At 37.1% G+C, this 23,147-nt stretch overlaps 1 protein-coding gene across 2 annotated transcripts in view; it reads right to left on the bottom strand.

Annotated features, from left to right (window-relative positions):
* Positions 1–23,147, bottom strand: part of ZDHHC21 (zinc finger DHHC-type containing 21) — a 37,509-nt gene extending 14,362 nt beyond the window's left edge. Inside the window, exons 1-7 of one of the 2 annotated variants that reach the window (XM_005420870.2) lie at positions 23,061–23,147; positions 19,718–19,810; positions 16,368–16,566; positions 15,493–15,591; positions 12,663–12,774; positions 11,598–11,736; positions 3,637–3,753 (exon numbers count right to left, since the gene is read on the bottom strand). In XM_005420870.2, coding sequence (XP_005420927.1) covers positions 3,637–3,753; positions 11,598–11,736; positions 12,663–12,774; positions 15,493–15,591; positions 16,368–16,521 — 621 coding nt within the window. In that variant the 5' untranslated portion in view covers positions 16,522–16,566; positions 19,718–19,810; positions 23,061–23,147. The remainder of the gene's footprint in view (positions 1–3,636; positions 3,754–11,597; positions 11,737–12,662; positions 12,775–15,492; positions 15,592–16,367; positions 16,567–19,717; positions 19,811–23,060) is intronic. The other variant, XM_031056891.1, reaches the window with a different exon arrangement.

Here is a 23,147-nt window from a genome sequence, read left to right as displayed (position 1 = left end):
TAGATACTTCTATTTCTAAAGTACCCAGATAAAACTTCCCCAAGAGTAATGTAAAGTACATGCTAGAAGAAGTATCAAAATTCAGGATGATAACAAAATTAGAGGCAAATAAAGCTCAGAGAAAGCAACTGGGGAAGGAGGACGAAAAGAGCCATGTGCCCCTTCTGATAGAAGTGTGTTTCACATATGCTAGTTTCTAGGGAGAAAGCACTAATCCTGTATGCAGAGGCCACCTCAGCTGCTCCCCTCTTCATCAGAACAATTCATGTCAGAAGTTCCTCTAAGGACAGTTTTTGCCAACCAGCTGTTCTCCTCTTATTGTAGGAAGTCACCTCCTTTGCTCTTTGGCTTCCTGGACCTCCAAATGAGTTATGAATAGCCTTGTGCTAATGATACCCTAACAGTGATACCACAATCACAGCGGTGGCAAATGTACTGAGAGAAATTACTGCAAGGTAGGTTACTTAGTCTATTAATCACCTTATCAAGCACTACAGGCTCAGGAACATTCTCCCTGTAAGAGACAAATTTTAGTATACAGTTTACAAAGTTTTCATTTTTACCAGAGAGCACATTTTTTCCAAACACCTTGAAATAGATATTACCAATATCAATAGATATTAGATTCATTTCTGGAAAATTACGTAATGATGGTCAAGCAAGTTTACCTTATGGAAAAGCAGGCAGTCTTGTTACAAAAGAGTTAAAGTTTGATTAATCTTAGATTTATATTTCTTTCCAAAAATTTTTGCAGCATTTGTAATGTTAAACACCAACGAACCTTAACCTGCTGGACTTGTTCAGCAGCAGTTTGCACCCACCAAAGTTTAGATCACAGAGCTGCAACACTTGCTGTCTCTACTATTTAAAACCAGCTTTTTTTTCCCAGGAGCTGTGGAATTAATCTTGGTAGATGTTAAACTGCAAAAAAGAGGCACAAGAGCATGAACTACAAAAATGTGTATTACCTGTTCTCCCATACAAGCACAAGAATTGCTTTGCCTGTATCAAAAGGTCCATGTTCTTGTCCCTTGCACACATCTCTAGGCAGCTTGAGCAATCACTGAAATTAATGCTTTCAAGAATAGCCATGGAGCAATTCATATGACATGAATGCTTTAACTGCATATCCATGCCTCCAAGCATCTTAAGTTTGTTTCAAGGTGCTTTTCTTCATATTACACTTTCATGATTGAGTTCTGCTATCAAGTTTTAATCTATACTTTAATCTATAGCAAGTTAATTTCATCACAAATTCCACATTTAATATAGAGCTCATTTCAGTTCTTACACCACTTGTAGACTAATCACAACTGCACCAAACAGACTTGCTTTGCTTGTTTGAAGTCTGAGTAATTGTTGCCAAGCAGATTTCCTCAAAATGACTGTATTACTTATTCTTCCTGATTCTGTATTTGCAAAGGAATGAAAAGGGAGAAGACAATTGTGCTGCAGGTATGAAACACTCTGAGTGGGGGATGGACTACATGACCTACATTCTTCAGTGAGTCAATGCAACAGCATCCACGTAGTGTGAATGAATTAATATTGGAGATACACCAGTAATGGATTTCCACTTCCCCAGCAATCCCATCAAGACTAAAAACTTGTCCATGTGACAATAGCCCCTCTGCTTTTGGGGTGACAGGTAGGGTGCAGTAAGAGGCCCTAATGAAGAGCTGTACTGTTTAGCATCTGCCTCTCATAGACCATCCACATCCACAATTACTGTAGCACATTTGTTTCACAAAGCTCAGCAAAGGCAACAGAAAAAACTGTCCAGGCATACTGCAGCTCAATGATTTCAGCAGAAAAACTGGAGGTAAAAATGCTACACCCCACACCTGCTCCAGTGTAGCTGCCAGCTCTGTAAGTGTACAGGATGTACTTCATGGTACATACAACTGACAGAGGAAAAAAGACTTTACAGCAGTTTATAAATAGAGTGCAGTGGCGGCAGCAGCCCGAAAGTGTTAAGGCTCAGGACAGCAAAGTTACAACTGGGCATTCGTGCCTGTTACAGTGGCAGTGCAGTTAGTATCCTGCGTCAGAACAGAAACAGCCCAGGTTTCAGGTATATCTGACATAAACAGGTTCAGCCTGAGAGGTCATATTTCACATCCAGTAATAGTATCTGAATGGGTGCTGATGGTCACTTCTAAAATTTAGTCCATCTTCTGGCAGCACACAGAACAAAATTATAAACTTAGGGTCTGGTTTTCTTGTTTTCTTCTGTATCCTATCTATGGTTTAACGCAGTACTGATCAGATGAGTTTTCTGATCCTTCTCATATATATATCCACTTAACAGAAACTAAAACAACATCCATATTTCAGTACCTAACAATTAGGCTCACTAAGTATTTGTCTCTGTCTCACCTGTTACTGGTGAGCAGAATTCACCACATCAGCTAGATAGCCACCATAGTAGTGGCATAGGAAAACATCCCAGCCCTAGATGATGCAGACATAAAGGCAACATTTAAACAGGGAAGAGAAAACCTGTCAGCAAGACCCCGGAACAGAAATCAGGCACACAGTAAAGGTGCACAAAGGTAAATTTGTTGAGCTGCGGGTTGAGAGTACGTGTAGAACACATTATGGTAGAGTAGCTGGGGAATGGTAATAATGGTAATAACAACAGACAGTATAACTACCATGACAGAAAAAGAAAAAGGGAGTAAATATGTAAAGGTAATACAGTAAAACCAAAAAGCAGTATTATTGCTTTATCTAACATAATTTAAAACTACACTGTAGTTTTTTTTTTCCTTTATTCAATACAAAAGAATTACACCATACAGCTGGGAGGTTTTCCATTACAGACCTACAAAAGTTAATGCTATGCAAGCCTTCATAATTCCAAAGTAAAATCTCAGGCAGATCTCCAACAGTTGTAGCCGAAACAGCAGGCCACATCATAGACTCTTTCAACATGTATATAGCCAACTAAGGTACTCTCTCTGTCGTGTTGAACGATATTTTAAACATTTGTATGGATTCTCACGACAACTTCAAAAATTTGCTGGCAGTTATTAACTTCTAATGTACAGAACAGGATGTTACACCAAATAAAGGTTGTTTCTTGCAAGTATTTATTACATTATCAAATCCATTTAACTGAAAAATTTTTCCATGCAGAGAATATTTTTTTCTGTATCTCTAAATGCAGAATACCAACCTGGACTGTAAACAGCACGATTACCTTGCACAGTTTAGCAAATAAAGAGATGAACATTAGCATATTTATCAAAATACTTAACAAAGATGCTGTCTGTTCTCAAAATTTGATTTATCAGTTAGCCTCACTGTCACATAAATTTTGACCAGGCTACACAAGAGTTTAAAATAAAAACAAGAATCAACTACATATCTTGTACACTGTGCAATTCCAGAACAAGGTATGAGTCCATATTACTAATACAAATCAGGAAACTGACTTGAAATTAGTCACTTCTTTGTCAGAAAGCTTCTTAGATTTCACTGGTGTCAAGAGGCTTGACAGACCACGTATCAAACAAGTGCCTCGTACTGCAAGTGTTTTTCTAGTCTTCCCCTGAATGCAATCCACTTCTCTGCTTTGACTAATTGTACTGAAAATAAAACTAATATATACTTCTAAAATTAGATACTTACAGTGAAAATACCCATTAGCTGAGTGTAAAAGAGTCGACTTATTCCACCTAATATTATTAGACCCATGAAGGCAGATATTCTTAGGAGAGCAAGTTCATGTCTAAATACAAACACATCCTAGAACAAGACACAAAAAAGAGAGAGACTTTAATTTAGTTACAAATTAATTAAAGTCTTTGAACCAAGTGGAAATAAGCTGTAAGAGGTGTTCTCAAAGCCTTAAAGCTGAAGGCAAATATTGGATTCTGAGCTACATTGCACATCATTGGTATATTTATGTTTTAAAAGCAGAAACCAGTAATATTTTCTTCATACATGTTAACAGTTGGCGGTTTATTTTGCCAGACTGTTAAAAAAACTCCTTCAAGTAGTTAAGGTTTTGGAAATAGATCAAGCTCAAATGGATTATTTCTGAATCTTCCATCTCAAACTGTGCTAAACTACTACACACAAGCTATATAATACAGGAAAACTACTCTGTTAAATGGTCTGGTTTATTATATCTCAGCTACCAGGCACAGCACATTTCATTTTTACATCACCTCTTCTGAAAGAAAACAAACATTTCAAGATTGACACTTGAAGATTGTACCCATAAAGTCCAAGTACCCCTACTAGATTGTTACTACTGTAGTGCTATCTATTATCCAATATAAACTTAGCTCAACTTTTAAATTTTGGCCTTGAGGTGGATTACTGCGACTTTGGATAAGGATGAGCAGTACAGATGCTTCAGGGCACACAGAAATATGGATGTATTCAATCAGCTGCATTGGAAAGTCTATTCTCAAACAGCAGAAAATATAAAAAGTATTACAGAATGTTATCTTCAAAGGATAGAGCACCTTATTTTTATCACAGAAGAACATTTCTACATGGCAGTTACATTAGGTCTACTGTGAGTTCAGACCCCATTCTCTTATTTTTAAGTTATAATTATATTCTCAAGGCTGTCTTTCAAATATACACATTGTTTTTTCCACTTACAGAAGTTAGATCATGGCAGGAAAGTATTAAACCCTTTCAAGTGAACTTTCTATTACAACCAGAATATAGAAGAGAATTGAATGAAAAAATGAAACAAAACAAAAAAAACCTCACAACCAACCAAAAACAACAACAACAAAACAACAACAACAACCCCCTCCCCCCCAGCACTGTTTATGTTCAACCACTAGAACTTGAGTAAGAGGGATACTGGGTTTTAATTAAACAGAGAATAGTTACTGCAAATTATGTTTAGCAAAAAACCCCAAAAAACTAATTTTTCATTTAAGTAATTTCCATGAAGATCCAAAATATACACCCAGGAAAAAAAGTTTAAACTGCCTAGTAAAGCTGTGAAGGAAGTCAGTATTTAACGAACAAGCAGAAAGCACTAGTTAAGCAGCAAAAACAAAAAACAATCCCCAACAGTCATTTCTGAACTATTGTAATGGTTCATCCCCTCTCCCCTCACTTGTTTATACTGGCCTTTCTTGCTGCTGTAGAAAATAGATTGATTTCCATTTCTTTTAATGCTTCTTACTCATTTAATGAGTTAATTCAAAGATAAATCAACTCAAAAGCAGTCATACTATTCTTTATTTCCTTTTCCATTAGCTAATAAAAGCTTTAAAGAAAAGTAAGGTAAGACAATTTCTACTAGGTGTAAAATACTTCTTCATTATTTTTCAAAGAAGATGCAGTGTGGGCTTAGCAACAACATCTGCCAGCTCCCTCAGCACCTCTATGTGCATCCCATCAGGCTCATGGATTTGTGGTTTTGTCTGCCTAGCCAATCTCCAAACAAACCTTCAGTGGCCAAGGGCAAGTCTTCTTTTCTCCAGCCTTCCTCTCTTACCTCCAGGGTCTGGGATTCCTGAAGGATGGCCTCAGCAGTGAAGTCTGAGGCAAAGCAGTAATTCACTCTGCCCTCTCTGTGTCTTCTGTCACCAGGTTACCCATCTAAATTCAGCAGCATCTCCACATTGGTGGGGATCTTTCTAATCCTTGTTTTGTTGCTGATATACTTGTAGATGCCTTTCTTGTGGTCCTTGATATCCCTCAATAGACTTAATTCCAATGGGCCTTGCCTTTCCTTGTCGTATCCCTGCATTCCCTGTCAATATTCCTATATTTGTCCCATATGCCCTCTCTCTTTTTCCACATCCCTAGCAAATGAATTCCTAAGCAATTATGAACTGGAAATCAATACTGGGCACTCAAATCTGTACAGACAGAAACACATTTTTTTACAGAAAACCAAAGTATATACAGTAACTGAGTTTTTTGGTAACCAGACTTTAATAATAGAATGAATTACACAATTCTACATGGGAATAGAAATATTTAACTCCATGAAAATAGAAGAAAAGACTATTTTAAAAAGTAATAATAATAACAGTAATAATAATATACTCAGGATGCTGCAGCTTTGCATGAAAACTCAATGCAAGTTGGTTTTATTATCCCTTTTTAGAACTGACAGTAACTCTTTTTCAGATGAGAAAACCAATCAAAACTATAATCAATCAAAACTAGTCAATAATCAACGAATCCCTCTTCCAATGTGTTTTGAACAGATCCTCTTGTTCAACAGTATTCACCACTCTCAGTGCAGTGTGAGTACTGAGTTAGGGTGATTTTGGAGTTTGGGGCGCAGGTTACTTCTGCTAACAGAAAGAACTGTACAGACTGGGCTACCAAGCATACACACAGATTAGCTGACATCACCAGTACATGAACATTCAGCTATCACAGCACAACAGGGTTTTGTTCCACAGCAGCTTTTTTTTACATTGCGCCAGGCTGGCTGTCATATATGGCCTTGGTACGGATGCTGAAAGCATATTCTTAACAACATGAGAGCTTTCCTCCACGTAGCCTCTTTCTAATCTTCTTGATGTCAGCTCCACGGCCTAACTGGTCTGCCAAAACTTCATGTTCACATAGGTTGCTGCCACCGCCTTTCTACTTTTCCTACACCACACCACACAGCACTCTCCATTGGCTACTGTCTGTTCTAAAGGTTTCTAAATTCCATTTAGCTGCTACTTCTATCCATCCAGTAAAACTGGAAGGATTCTTAGTTACCAATAAAAATGCATAGAAATGTGAACAATAAGAACTTGTCACAAAACATGTGTAGGTCTCTAGGATTACATTGAAAAATGGACTACAAACCATGAGATCTAGTATCTTTATCTCAACAGAAAATAGCAAAACATTCTACAGAAAGAAGTCTCTGGGACAGATAAACAAGAGACTTCCTCAACCCCACAGCAGAAAACATGCCTCATCTTCATTTGTGAGCATCAACCACTATAGATGACCCCTACAATGAATGCTACCACTGACTAGAACAACAGCTACCATGGCTTTATGCTATCATACAGGAGAGAGGTCAAAAACCACAATGGGTCCAGCTCTAGATTGTAGTCCATAATAAGACAACACTTCCAAATTCAACTCTCTTTGTCCCCTACCAACAATAACAAAAAAAAAAAGCTTAAAAACATATAACAAGTCCCTGCCACGTGCATTATGGTGTTATTGTTTTCAAGGATTTATAGTATTCCTTTAAAGCAGCACACTGTCCTGAGGGACAGGGCTTTTGGCTTTTTTGTATCTGTTCCAGAAGAGATCATCTTCATAATTTTTCATTTACAATGGAAGATTAATTTATTCAATCTTTATTCTTTACTGAAATATGACACACACACACAGATTAATATACAAGACAACACATAAAAAGCCCTCTTTTTTTCTTGGTGAACGATATTTTGTGTAACACATGATAACCTGGCTGTCTGTGCTCGGTTGTAAATGAAGTCAGTCTATCAACTTGGGTATCACAAAAATAACATATAATACAAAAGAAAGCCAGGCTTTTCAGAAAGCAAACTCAAAAATACAGACTGCAGGTTTTGTAGAAAGAAAGAGGAAGGACTTAATTCAATATTCATGTACTGTCCTTACAACCATAGTATAGGACAGCAGGGTTGGGTTAGTTTTGCAGAATGCTGAGAAGAAAAATTGTGATGTCTTTCATTTTAAAAATCTCTCCTGTCTGATACACAGTTTTGTGATTCTAAGAGAAGTTTCCTTTAGACTCTCTTTACAGTATAAATGGACTTTGGATGATATCTATTTCCAGATTTTCAGTAACATTAGTCAATGCATAATATTAATATTACTGCAAAAAATCCTTTTCCAAAGTCAAAGACAATGATTTGTAATTGCAGAAACAGGAACAAAATAAAACTAAATCAGAGCAAAGGGGCCTAGGTTTTTGTATGTTAAGAGGTTTGGCTATGAAAATTATTGTAGCAACATTTCTAGCAAACAGAATGTATCAACAGAATTCCTTTTGCTTAAAAGATTAAAAGCCATCTATAAATAAGGTAAAATATACTGCCAAAGCATTTACTTTTGCAATTTGACAAGCTGTATCTAGAATCTGTGCCAGCACAGCCATGCAGAGAGCAACTATGTAGTGGTAAGTCTAGTATTTATTCTTCTCATCTCACTATTCAGAAGACTGACTACTTCCTAAAATATACAGGCTTCCTGACATGTTTTCATGAAAATGTAAAACTAAGAATATTCCTGTGTTAACCTCTGTAAATCACTAATGCCTGCAGAAGAACTAATATGCTGATTTTATTCAAACAATATATTTTGTCTTGCGCTATCATCCTACATAATCAATTTAATTATCATCTCCTTTATTTCTAGCAGTAACTGCACTCCTCCTGCTGGACAAATGGGGGTAACAACCATAACCTAAATTTCTGGCAGTGTATCAGTTACAAGAACCAAGACTACTATGAAGCAATTTTCTGCAGTAAGAGGTGAAGCTGAAAGATTGCATCTCTACAGAAACAGCTTTCTCCATTACCTTTAGAGCTTTCACCCTTAACTCAGAATAGTTAATTAAAAATTGTTGGGGTTTTCTTTCTTGACCCTTTAAAAAAAAATACAAGTTCAAATTTGGAAAGAGGTACTAACATGCTGGTCAAATTTGCATAATGCATTAATCAGTACCATAATAAAATTATCATTTCACAATAGCACTAAAAGCAATTTTTATTCTACAGCTTCTGTGTTTTGTACTACTTTATATCTGAAGAATAAAAATGTAGATGAAGGCACACTGCCAAAAAATTCACAAGTATTTTAATGAGCAAGAATAAGCATATTCCAGATGGCTGTTTGGAAAAAAAAAATCATCCAATTCTTTGAATCTGTTCTAAACACTAGCCCCTGTAAATTCAGAAAATGAAGCTCCCAGTTACAGCCAAAATTTCAACAAAGAACAGTGTTTTTGTGAAAGGCTGAAGGTACCACACTCTCTGGAATGCTGTGGTACCTCAGCTTTAATTGATATAAAGGAGATAAAAAAAATCTTGCAGAATGCTTGCCTAAAACCCTAACTACTACTAAGCCAATCTTTTCACCAGTCCTGTTCCTTTGGTGTCAAAAAGACATAGTTCTGACAAATTATTCCGTGGCACAAATCTATACAGTATCACATCCTTAGCAGCACTTTAAAAAAAACAGCTTCATGGAATTCTGATGTTGTCTTCCAGGCAGATATGTTGACTAAGCATGACAACTATTTTAGTTTTCTCTACTTTGCTGTGTGCTCTCCTATTCTACAGCTGAAAAACTGAGAAAGCTAAATACTATTTAGTGTTACACTGTACTGAACAAAGGTCTTAACAGCCCAGACCTGCTCTGTCTACTGTCTTTCTATATTATATAAATATGTTTTTCCTCTCTGGGGCACAGAATACTGTATACTATAGCACAGATCCACTTTGTAAAAGGTAGAGTGTCATTTGAAGTGTTCACATATGGAAATTGATAAAGCCAAAAAAAAACCACAGGCAAAACTAAACAAAACTAAACAGAGCAAAGTAAGCAATTTCTTCCACAGTTCTCTGTAAACTTAGGCAGCCAAATACAAGAACCTGATCCCCTCCTCAGGGAAACACATTAAAATGGGTTAAAATAATTGTTGCACATGTATTCTGCCTTCTAGCCTGTCACCTGTCAAAGGAGCAGGAGCATTAAAATTAGGCCTCTCTACAAACAACTTCAAAAGAATCCAGTTATACCAGCAAGAACAAGTTTTATACATATTCACACTTGTTTTTTTAACTGTCATTATTAATAATTATTTATCATCACCACTTTAGGTATTGTAAAGTATCTGAAGTAAACATGATTTTCATTTCCCCCTCTTGCACAGACCACCCTCAATCAAATAATTTGTTTACTTTTCCTACTACTTTTAAAAAGCAAGGCTAATGGACAGAACTTTGGCATGTTACCTAATACAGTGTAATTACACAAAATAATGCATTCAGGGAATATTCACAATAAAAAGGAAATATCCTACCACGACATTATACTATTAGAGGCTAACAAGTCTGTTTCAGTGCCTATGGAAAGATGCTCCAAGCAGACAGCAAATTATTTTTCTGTTCCATATTTCTAAAATCCCTTTAATGATTTAAATGGAAGTATTGATGTAGATGGAAAAAATAATTAAATTCCTTTAGAATACAATTTCTTTCAAGAACGAGTTACAAAAATCCTCAACTTTGGAACGTTCTACATAATAAAAACTTGGTATTTATGAATTTGAATATAGCACTTTTATCAGTTTTGGATTAACCAAGTAATACAGTCTTCCTACACTTCCAGCTCTCCTTTACCACATCATCTTCACATACACTTTTATGGGAACATCACACCCAGTTCAGACTGACACAGGAACAAATAAGAAGCTTGGAAGACTATGCCACATCCTTTTCCAGAAGCAGAATTTTTCACAAAGTGAAATTCTTATATAACATAGGATAAAAAATCATATGACAAACTTTAGTTGTTCAAAAAAGCGGAATTTTTTTTTGTGCCTTACCCACAGTGAAGGGTCAGGTTCCAGCAGCCTGGAAAGATGGGTATGACATCACCAGCAGAGAGCATGCTGGGGTGTCACATCAACACAGAATTTAAAAATCTTCTGCATTTCAGTATTTGGAAAAAATCTCAACAAAATTTAGAGTGTAATATCTGAGATGATCTTATTCTCTTATGACATTTGGAATGTTACCTAATTTTGAAAATGTTTTAAACTTGTTCTCTAGGTTTTTCTCTTTCGTGTACTTGTATTTGTTATAGTCCAGTACAAATACAAAGTTCATTTCAGATTTAAGCTAGAAGTTCTTATGGTTCCTCATAAGCAAGATAGCATAACAGTTTTCTTATCAAGAAAGCACTTTCAAGCACTGAGCAAATTTCAAGCAACCATCTTCAATATTCTGAACACTACAGATAATAGGCATAAATGAGCACCAGATAGCAGCTTTAAAATGTAAGTTTCACAGGGGAAGGAAGTCCTTGATTTTTTACTGTACTCCAGACGGTAAGTCCACATGAAACAAACCAAACTTAATACTCCCTTAACCCACATAACCTTTTCAAAAAAACAGAAAATACTGCTACAAAACCAATGTATATTTTTCCCCTTGCAGAATGATAATGTGTTTTTCTTCTTTCTTAAAAAAGCAGTATCAGCTTTTTAAAACATGATATTAGGATAGCTATATATTCTGCATAAATCTACTCTGGAAAAAGTAAAAGGAAATTTTAATACATCTAAAGTAGTTACCTTAACTCTTTCCAGTACTGATAATCACTTCCAAAGAAAGCTAACTGGTTTCTCCCTCCTTTCCTATATTCCTATGAGAACTAATGTTGTGTTTTTAACACAAAGAACTCATATGCCCTTTCATTAAAATATTTCGTTACTTACCATAAATCAGTTTGCTTACTTAATAACATACAGCTAGTTGAACTCTCTTCACTAAGAGTGAAACTGAGCTACCAAAAATGTGCAGTAACTAAAAGCCAACACAAATTACATTGCAATACTATTTGTTCCCTTCACAGAGAAAACAGGTTCTTACCCAGTTTTCTTTTTTCAGAGGCAAAAAGTAGTAGTAATGGCAGAAGTCAAGTATCAGCGTATAGGAACTAAGGATCTGGGTGTAGAAACACAGCTGTAAAAACAGCCAGTGATTGTCTTCACCAACACAATTATTAATCCTGTAGAGAAACAAAGAATACATATATAAAAAAAGAAATACAAATACTAAAGTTATGATACTGTGAACAGAAAACTTTACGATTGCTTAAGGAGCAAACTACTGGATCCCTTGCACCACAACTTAAAGCATAGGTTGCGCTACTGAGATCATTGCTTAGAACAGTTCTCTGTATTTTTATATAGCAAAGATACTGCTGCAAATTTAAGTAAAACTCTATTAATAAAATTATTTTTTGAAAGCCTGTGAAATTTCACAGTAATATGTCTTATCTTCTGCTACTCAATACATTTCACAGGTTGTGTACTACAAGAGTGCAAAAACTGGAAATGCAAACAAATGTTTTAAAATAAATGTGATCACAGGCTAACCCAGTAATAAAGAAATATGACTTAAAAATGAACCAAAGGCACAGAAGACAATACAGGCATCCCTACTTAGAAAGTCCTGCATACTCCAACATGAAAAGTGTAAAGGAAACACAAGGATTCTATCTGTATTAAGTACAAGATCAAAAGTTACATGGATGTAAATTCATACAATCATCGGCACAGACAACAAGCTAAACCAGAGTGACAAAAGCACTATACTAGTACTATTCTCTGAAGTAGAAAAACTTGACAAAAAAAGGTAGTTCGAAAAATGGCTAAACCAACATAAGAGAATCCTGACGTCATTTCTGGACTCTGCAGTTTGTCTTGTAAAAATTATAACTCAGAACTTCTTTCAAAAATGTTTATTTTCACTTACTCTGATTTTTACTGGTAGATATAGGAAAGTTCAAATTTATTACTTCTTTGCTTTATATGTCTAAATCATTAAGCACTACTGGGAAAAAAACTCGAAAAATGAGCAGCAGTCAAGACCACAAATTTCAGAATGATTCACTAAAACAGTAGATAATTAGAAGAAATGTCCTGATTTTACCATGGACAGTGGTGATCCATCCTCCTCACACAATGTCCACAGCGACTGCAATGGTGTGAACGCTTTGGTCTCATCATATTGCACTTGTTACATAACTCCCAATGTTCTCGTTCTAGGTGAAAATGTAAAGACACATTAGAGAGATTTAAACTCAATAATTCATACTCATAATAAATCTGTATGCTTGTAACTCTAATTAAAAAAACAAATCTTACTATGATCTGAGAAGGATAAGCACCACATAAAAAGCTTTTTCCCACTGTGACCTTATTAAACTGGAAGATATTACTGCTACTCCAAGCCAGTTTCCGTCTCCAAAATGCCCTCTCTTCCTATAAATTATTACAAAGTAATTATTACAGAACAAACCTGTGACTCAGACAAGGAAGATTGTAACTCAAATACTTCCTTACATTTCTACTGTGAAAAAAATTATCTGCTAGACAGAATCAGGATACAATCTCAATGTTATTCCAGAAACCCCTGAGGAAATACTGCTACTGCTAGCTAACTAAAAGATGACACACAGTGAACACTTCAGGAGCATCTTCCGTCCCAAAGCATTTTAACAACATGCATATGACCACATGCAATTTTACATATAAGACAAGCAAAGAAAGAGATCAAGGATAGAGGCTGTATATAGAAATATATACTATTTTTAAATTACTAATGTGAGATTCTTTAAAAGCTAATATTCAGAGATACTGAGTAGCTGAAGGTACCAGGAGTACTATTGCTCAGCTTGGCTATTATTTATCTCAAATGCACCACCCAAATTAGAGGAATTCTTTGAAAAGCAAAATTCAAATTATATGTTCAAAAATTTCATCTTCACATGGGAAACAATAAGATTAACACTGAAGTAATTCCAGCCACAAAAGCATATATTTTCTGTCTTTAAGGAAAACAGGTGGACGACTGAGAAATACTTTGTTCAAATTGTTTCTACCTAAACAATCTTTTCTGAGGCACAAAAATTTCTCATATCTCAGGGACAGAGGGAAAAAAAAGGAAAAAGAAGCTTCATATTTACAGTAGGACATTCTGAAATTTTATACTGTAAAACACTGTCCCAGTGTAAACAAAATAAAGTTATATTTAGCACTTCTGAGCCACCTGCAGACAGCTCTAATCTGGTCTTTCTTGCTGCAAAACATTTGGACACTGGAAGTAAAGAAACCCAATATCTGAGATCATTAAACTAGTAATAATGACAGATGGAAACTGATTTACAATCTGTTTGCATAAATCCAGCGTCACAAAGGTGGCACTCACTAATAGGGTAGCTACCAGCAGAGTTCAGAAACACCCGGACTCATTTTTAACAAAATTTATACTATGCAAAAATGTATCCTCCTGTCAGCCTAGTGTACACCAGACAACTGAAGCGCTACCTCCAAAAGTACAATACCTCTGATATATCACGCACCAAATCAAAATATCAAAGTCATGACCCAGCCTAAACATTTCACCTTCGGAAGTACTTATTAAGTATGGACTGAATGGAGCACGCAAAGGTTGGAGACCTATGCAAAGAGATACCTTAAATTAGAAAAAACCCTTTGTGTATGAAGGATATTTGCACTGCTCCTGGTAAAAGAAGGTAAATGAAAACTCCAGTATAAATGTAACTGTCTGTAACTAGCAAGTGTCTCCATTATCCAGCTCAGGTAGCAAAACCCACGTTGCTCCCCCTGAAGCAAAACTTCTGACTCCAGAACCCGTCTGAAACACCTGATGTTTTACTGGATCAAAGGATCAGTTGCCAGAAGCAGAAAGAACACTGGCATGAGATTTTCTGCATTTGGTGGTGACACACCTGAATCCCAGGGAAATATGCTCCTTTCTACCATAAGCGGTCTACTTCACGCACATCATATCATCAGCACTAAGGCCAAAAAGATCATGTCTCCAAACACACCATCCTAGATTTTCAGTAACATCCGGAAGAGAGAGCAAAATTTTATTCTGGGCATTCACCACATCTGAAGACAAGACTGAAGCATTCAGCCTCACTGGATGGGACACATTTTCTTCATTCATGAAGTGTTATCTGTTAACGTGACAAAGCTCATGCTGTTTAACAGCCCTACTCCATTCTAAACTCCTAAGTAAAAGCTCTATGCATTAGATGATAGCTCCCAACAGTTCATAAAAATACTGTCCTTCTCTGTGGAGAATCACTAAGGTTTTAAATTTCCTCCAAGTTCTGGAGCACTGGATACCATACAGGAATTGTGGGATAAATTTGCAAGGACAGAAAGGATCAATTAAGTCGCTACTTTATAGAAATGCAGTGTAACTAGCACCATGGTTTAGGTTTTTTGTTAACAGTCCATACAATCATAAGACTCTGGAAAAAAAACAGCAAAACATACACAGGTAAAAATCAGCACAGGACTACCTTCCAACACCATTTTCAACATCATACAAATTTACTAAAACAAAAGATATAGAATTAAAATAGCTAGCTATCTATAAACATTTTTCATTAAATATTATCAAGTTAGTAGTATATGCATAATGTTTGAAAGTCTAGAATGCAAAAAAAAAATCTTCCTGTGGAAAAAATTTCCTAGCAGAAGATCCTACATAACTGAAGAATGGTAGAATTTCTGGTAGAATACAAGTTTAAGAAAAAGAAGTTTTGAAACTATACAAGGAAAAGTGCTAGAAATTTACAACTTTAAAACAGTGACATAGTAACTTTATTCAGCAAGGACAGATCATGGTTTCCAATAAGTCTCACAAAGACAAATTTATTCCTGATTATTTTGAGGCTATTAAAATAACTTGCATTCAATTATATAGAATCGAGCTAATGTACCTGTAATTGGTATCTCTGGATTTTCAGGTAGTTTTCCTGGATCGGCTACTGAGGCTCTAAATAATGAAGCTACACAAAACAATGAGCAGAAGTAATAACCTAAAAAAATAAATAAGCATTTGTTAGACTTTTTCATACGTGCAAAGTACACTGGATCAAAAAATACAGATGCTCCAGAATTCAGCTGGAAAATACTCAGCCTCCTCATTCAATTCCAGATATTTTTTTGATATTAAGTACACAACATTAAGTACTCCCCAATAAATAGAGTGAAAAAAGTAGTAAACAGTTCTGATAGCACCAACAGGTGCTACTATGACCATACTACTGTTTTTCAGAAGTTCCTCCACCATCTCACCACACAAGCACCAACATATCACACCTCCAAGCCTCCAAATGGAAGATATTCCCAACAGTGCATCTTCACCTTGAAGTTTGTTCCAGCTATAATTCAAGACTTTTCCCCAGCAAACCTATGAGCCAAACTTGTATGAGCTAACCCATACAGGGACATAAACTAACATAACTAACAAAATTTAGCTTGTTGCCAGTCATCACTACTATCACACCAGATTCTGACAGGCCCTTGCAGATGTGAACCTGAAATCCAGTCAACAAGTTCTAAGTACAGGAACTGAAAGCCACATTCAGCCTTTTCACCAGTTTCCACAAAAACAAGTTCTACAACACCTGCAAAATGAAGTGCTGCAGCTTCTCAGAACACAAAAACATAAGACACATCCACTATATTTACCCTTTATCTTACCTTTTATCTTTACTTTCACCCTAGTTTTTATTTTCTGATAGGATTTTTTTTTAATGTACATTAAGGAGAGGCATTATTTTATTAGTAGAAAAAAGTTAAAATTACTTACAGAAAACTGCCACAACTGAAATATTTCCCTCTTCATAATGAGGAAAAAGGATGACCTTTGGGATGAAGATTGTATTGTACAGCCAGACAAAGATAATTAGGCCCATGCAGCACCAACCCTGAGGGTCAACCACAAAGTGAATCCGTTGCCCCATTGAACACAAACAGATAATAAATCGTCACGACCCAGGAAGATAATCCTAAAGAGATAAATAAAAAATATTTTTAAAAAAAAGAGTAAATTAACTAGTACAGTGCAACCTATACGGTTCATACATTCAAATTCATACATTCAAGTAAGAAAGAAAAAAACCTGTCAACTGTTGATTTAAGGAATTACATAAAAACTTACAAACATTTCACACACATTTTTTAAGCACCATGCAAAACATTTTATGAATTCATTAATTAGATATATCTGGCTAAGAAGCAACATTTATCACCAAGATGCAAGTAAAACCACTACCTGGGAAAATTATTAAGCAATAGGTAAAATAGCAACTGTCAGTCAGGTGGCAGCAGCAAAGAAAACTCTTTTATCAAAGTAAAAAGGTTGTAAAGCAAATAAGAAATATAGGGAATTATTTGTGTTCCACAAAGATTCACCCCACCTATCTATTACAGTCTCCCCTGTATTTCTTGGTTGTTTTATTAAAGCTTTTATGCTAAAATAGTCAAAAGCATCACTAAGAATTCAGGGTTTCCTTGCTTAAAAAACATCCTTCATGACATTAACAGCAAACCAACAGACAAAGGAGTAATTACTCTGACGTCTTTCACATAGATTATTAAAAATATCACACAATAGAACATTTTCTATTAATCATATTTAAAACATCAAGGTTTCCATCCTTACACTTTAGTGGGCTGATTTCCTTTTGGTTTTAGACTGAAGAAACCTCACCAAGTCCTACAATGTGAACCTCTGGGCTTCATAAACTGATCTCAATAACACAGCACTAAGTCCTAACCACTATTCAGCACGACTATGACCGAAGGGATTATTACGGTTATTTTTTTGTCAGACTACTTTCATACACGTATTTTATTACTGCAATGCACACATAAATCCCAATCTACTCTCTTACCCATTAGTTTTCCCAATTTCTGGGCTTCAGGAATCTTGTTCCATTTCTGATGGTTTCTTTCCATTCCTTTCAGCTCCTACTTGTTCCACTAAATTTTTGTTTATCAAACATCTCTGTTTCCAAGGGTTTTGCTTACTTGTTTCATGTTTGACTGTCCTCAAATGCATTCAAAATTTACTTAATACTATTCACAAATTTCATTGTCCTCTTTTCTTCTTCTTTTAGATGTCTAATTAAAATCAGACCCAAACAAGCTGCCATTTTTCCACACTTCTCCTTTGTGTTATTTATAATCACCCTTTGCTTGTTATTTTCTAATGTAACAGTGTTCCCATTCAAGTATCATTCAGATCCCCACCAAGTTCTTGCAGCTACAGAAACCCCCACCACAAGCGGAGAAGCAGAGCCTCAGCTTGTCAAGCCAGACATGCCAAGCCTCTGAGCTCCAGCACCAAGAGGACAGCCCCTGCTCTGCCTGCAGCTCTGATCTACACAGCAGGTTCTGAGACCCTGGTAGCACACATGGACAAGAAGCTCTGTCCAAGAAAGCCTCTGAGCCATCTGTGCCTGAGTCCTGCAGCAGTACCCATACTGGGTATGAGGAAGCATGGGGTAAGGAGCAGTAGTGGGTCCCTGCTTCTGGGACAAAGACACCTCTGCTGGCCCAACCAGGCACCCGGCAAAGTATGCTGCTTGCCAGTGGCCTGGGTCCTGGATACCACGGACTGACTGTTACTGAGGCTGGTAGTAGTTTGGCCCTTAGTCTATCACCCTTAGCTGCTTTTCTATTCAGGCACCATGGACGCAGCCAGGGGAGACCCGGAGTTTACCAAGCATGACTACACAGTTAACAGGGTCCTGGCCAAAGTCTAGTAGACAAGTGGTGTCTCATTCACGTTGCGGATGAACGGGAAGAACTTGAGGAGAAGCAGACAGATCCTGCAAATGAGCAAGTGGTTGTGCAGCATTTACATCCACAGAACCTCCTACAAGGCTCAAAAACTGAGGGCGAAGGGGAACAAGATCCACCTGAAATTACATGGGTGAGACCATCTTTGCCAAGAGGCTGGTTAATCAGCTTGGGGAACACTTAAACAAAGAAAGATGATAGAGGAAGGTGGTGGTCACATTTCACAAGCAAAGGATGCAGGATGATGGGGAAAACAGAGATCTTATAACCAACCAAACCAAGGTGAAGTGGGGCTGCACCAAGTGTGTGCACAGAACTGACACAGGAACACCACCTAGGTGCACTAGGATAGAGTTAGGAAAACCAAGGTCCTCCTAGAGTTGAATCTGGTGAGAGATATGAAATTCCAAGAGAGATTTGTACAGCTACATGAGCAGCATAAGGAAGGCTAGAGAGGAAACGCCAGTCTGCTGCTGAAAGTATCAAAATCATACAAAAATGTCAAAGCACCTTATTTATTTTGCTCTTTCATGGTTAAGACCTGCATTCTGGAATTCCAGGTCCCTGACACCATGGGAAAGTGTAGAAAACAAAACTCTCTGAGTTACTCTGAGTGAGGGAGGATCAGATTAACAAATTTTTAAGTGAACTGGACCTAGCACTTCCACGTGACCTGCTGAGGTGCCAATTTGAGTGCTGAGAGAGCTGGTTTTGTCATTGTGAAGTCATTCTCAACTAAGTTTGGAAGTTTTTTGCTGCTGGGTGACATTCTAGAGGACTCAAGAAAACAAGTGTCAATGAAAATCCTGTTTTCAAGGACAAGAAGGAGGAGCCAGGCAACTAAAGGCCTACTAGCCTCAACCTGGTCCCTGGGAAGGTGAAGGAAACAATACTGGAAACTACTTTCAAACACATGAAGGACAAGAAGGGGCCTGGGAGTAATCACCATGAATTTACAAAGGGAAAATCATGCAGACTAACAGAAATATAGAGGCCAAAAAAACCAAATGCAGCTAGAAACACTGCTGACCACTGAGGAATCCATCTGTTTTCCATCTTACCAGAGCAGCAGAGATTCCATGACTTCACAGCACTTCCTCAGAATGGGAAATAACAGCTCAACAAACAAAACAGAGAGATATAATTACTGAAATACTTGCTCCTGAGTGACCTACTTGTACCATGTGTGAGCAATAAGCAGTGAGAGGGATTCAGGAGAAAACAGTAAGAATGCCTATCAAGAAAATACATTACAAATTTTTATCCCTCAGTAACTTACTTTTGCCTGCATGACCATATTCACTTTTATAATTAGAAAACCAAAACAAACCTCAGCCATGCTCAAAACCATACCTTGGATGGCAAAATCCAGAATTAAGCAAGAACTGCACAAATGCAGATGTCACTCTCAAGACAGGGTGATTTTTCATCTGTCTTCTGTATCTCCTGAAAGTGATATGCAAACAACAATTATCATTTGTTTGAAAGGCAGCATGTAACAGGTTACTTTCTATTCTGCTTTTCAAACCCCACTCTACTCAGTAGAGTAGAGCTGTCTCCAAACAGACATGTTAATTCTAACTAGCAGTTCTCAAATCTCAGTTCTAGGCCATTTCAAAAGTTTAATATATATTTAAAAGAGAAATGTCTGTGTAAAACTGCAGTACTGCCAATGTATTTCAGTTAAACACATTTGTTTCCTGTTTCCTATAATCGCGAATTAAGTTTTATATTTTTCATTATACTTCAGCAGCAATAGCAAATAAATGTCAATATATTGACTTACTCTGGCAAAGTGATTTTTGTCCCCTCTTTCTCTTGGTTTATGTACCATGCATAAATATATAAAGTGTGAGGAATAAAGAAAAAGGAAGAGCTTCAAAATTTGATAACAAGGAAGGAAGTACTAGATTAAAATTTAAATCACAAACAAAGTGAATGTATTACACTTTCAATCACAGCACCAAAAAAAGAGACGATTGATCTCATATAATTTTGTTCTTCAAAATTCATAATTTCTGATCAGAAAAACTACAATATGCAAAGAAAAAACTCTATGAGAAGGTTAAAAACAAATAAATGGAGAGAAACAATTCAGTGATTTATATCTGTATACATTCAGGATTCATACAAGCAATGAAATTCTCCAAGCAAAGTAATTTTCCAACTAAATAATTTAGGAGAAAATACAGAACACTAATGTTAGAGCTTTTGTGGTTTTCTTCCCTTGTGCCTGAATGTATAGCTATTTCTTCTCAATAAATAACTCAAATACAAATCATTTGAAAGCCAACAGTAGCTGTGCCTATGAAAAGCTTCAGCTGCACCAAAACATGACTGAATCTTTCCTACATTATTGGGAATTGTTCTTGCCTTTCCAAAAAAAACCACTTTTATTACAGGATGCCTGGGCAACATTTTTTCCTGACCTTTTTCTTTCTCCGCAGTTCCATCAACGGTATCACAAACTCAGTATTTTGCTCACTACAATCACCTGCAATATGACTCTTCATGAGACATCCACAGAATACTGAGACCACAGAATGAGTCAGGCAGGTGAAAAGTCAATTCCAAGAAATGAGAAAGCTTTGTGCTAACCAGAAATGTTAAGGTGAAATATAAATTGCTTTAATAGACTCATTTGAATGCAACCTTAGAAAAATAAAAAGTATACCATTTTGCATCAAGAATGTCCCAAAACATACTTAGAAACTGTATTTCATAAATACACCTGTAGTATATGGTAGAGATAATTCATGCTATATATGTATAAAATATTGCAAAATCTAAGGTATGTCTCTGACCACCCTGGCTCGGAGCAGAGTCTTATGTTTATTCAATTAGTTCCTGGACAACGTTAAGACAATATCAAGCCTGTTAACGTATGACTGAAACCTTCCCGGGCCATGATTGCGAGCTTCCTTGGAATGCCTAAGCCGCTCAGGAGGACCTGCACCTGGCAAGATTGCATCTACCGTACTCAAGCACCGGGGCCACGCTGCTACATGCGAATACAGGCTGCACCACTCTGCTACATGTGAATGCAGACTCTTCCGAAGTGCTCAGACATCCATCTGGACACCTGGACCTACCTTTGTCTATTTCTGCACATGTATGGATTCAGTTCTACATGTGAAGAGACACAAAGGAATGTTCGGTCATCTCTGCCTCAGGCAGAATAAACTGTATCTAAGCTAGCGGCATAGTGAAGCAGTCGGGGTGAACCACCCGGGAGACGCTGACACTTTGTCAGTCTGATCCAGGTTCACCCAGCGCCTGCACCCGGGGCTGACGCTGTCTTGGCTGTGGTGGTCTTTTTTTCCGAAATTCTATTTTTGTTAATAAATCATTGTTAAATTTTCTTATAAATTTGGCTACCGATTTGATCATTTACAACACACGCAACATGAGCAGTACTCAATTTCTCAGCCTAAGAAGCACAACAGTCAGCTCTGGGGACATCCTGTTTCTTGCACATTCATGGGTGTTGCACTGATACACAACTAGAAACTGTGCCTCACTGTAGCCCTTCTTCTTAAAAAAAGTACGACTTCTGAAATCTGACTTGCAGAACATTTTTCACAAGTCCTTAAACAAGTACAGAACAACACAGATCAGTAACTTATTGTATTGCTTGCCATAAAAGACAATTTTAAGACTCCACACAAACTGAACAATACTATGCACCATAATACACATTTTGAGAGTGGAAAAAACAACACTTTCTAAAAAGGCTGTATCCTAAGCAAGCCAGAAAAAAGAACAGAGAGTAGAAACACAAGAGAGCCCACTTATTATAATATTTGCGATAACTAGGGCAAGGCAACAACAATCAACAGCCCTCCCCCATTTCTGGGTCCTGCTGCATTTTTACACCAGTGACCTTCCTGAAATCTAAATAATTACTGCCAAAGATTACTGATACTAACACTTCAATGGAAAAAAACAAGGTGGACTTGAACCAATCAACTGAACTTCTTTTACAAACCAGATTTTAAGGAAGTCACGTGTCAGAATACAATTGCCATTAAGCTTTTTGCAACACTTCTGTTTAACAAAACAGAATAGGTATCTGAATAGCCAGTTAACGTACACATTTGTGCCATGACAAACCCCCACACACCTGGCATTTCTCGTATTTATAGAATGGATGGTTGCAGCAGAGACCTTGGCACAAAGCAGTTGCTAGGCGGCTGTTGACAGGTTTGTTGAGGTAGGCAAGACATTCCCACCCAGTCACTTTGCATTGATAGGATCTAGCAAAGCGTACCTGTAAACAACTACTTCATTTATAAAAAATGTCACTTAGGCTTGGAGAGGGATGTGGCTTGACATTAACATACGCACACCTTACCGTCTTTATCACAAGCTCATCAAATCTATCTCCACCCACTGCTGACCAGCCACTTGTAGACAGATAATGCACGTTAGGAACATTACTGTTTGGATCATCCGTCTGAGGCGAAGACCTGCTATTTCCTCTGACTAACTAATAGAGCTGAGAAATGAAAGTGTGAAACCCAGGGACGCCAAGGCCATTGCATTTCCTTGTGCCGCGCTGCTGCAACACACAGCAAATCGAAACCTCGTGCCTCTCCTACTACCACCACCTCAGTACCAGCGAACACCCTCCTCCCCCATTACAGGGCAACCAGCACCCTGGACCTGAATGAAAGCGACAACACCATTTCCTTACTTCACAGATGGGGAGATACCTGGCAGATCTGCCCAGGGCTTCCCTACCCAGCTCCCAGCACAGACAACAGCAACACTGGAGGGGAGG

The sequence above is a fragment of the Geospiza fortis genome, unplaced genomic scaffold (assembly GCF_000277835.1).
Source record: "Geospiza fortis unplaced genomic scaffold, GeoFor_1.0 scaffold12, whole genome shotgun sequence".
NCBI lineage: Eukaryota > Metazoa > Chordata > Aves > Passeriformes > Thraupidae > Geospiza > Geospiza fortis.
The sequence above is the reverse complement of the archived record's forward strand: the minus strand, read 5'-3'. Positions and strand labels throughout refer to the sequence as shown.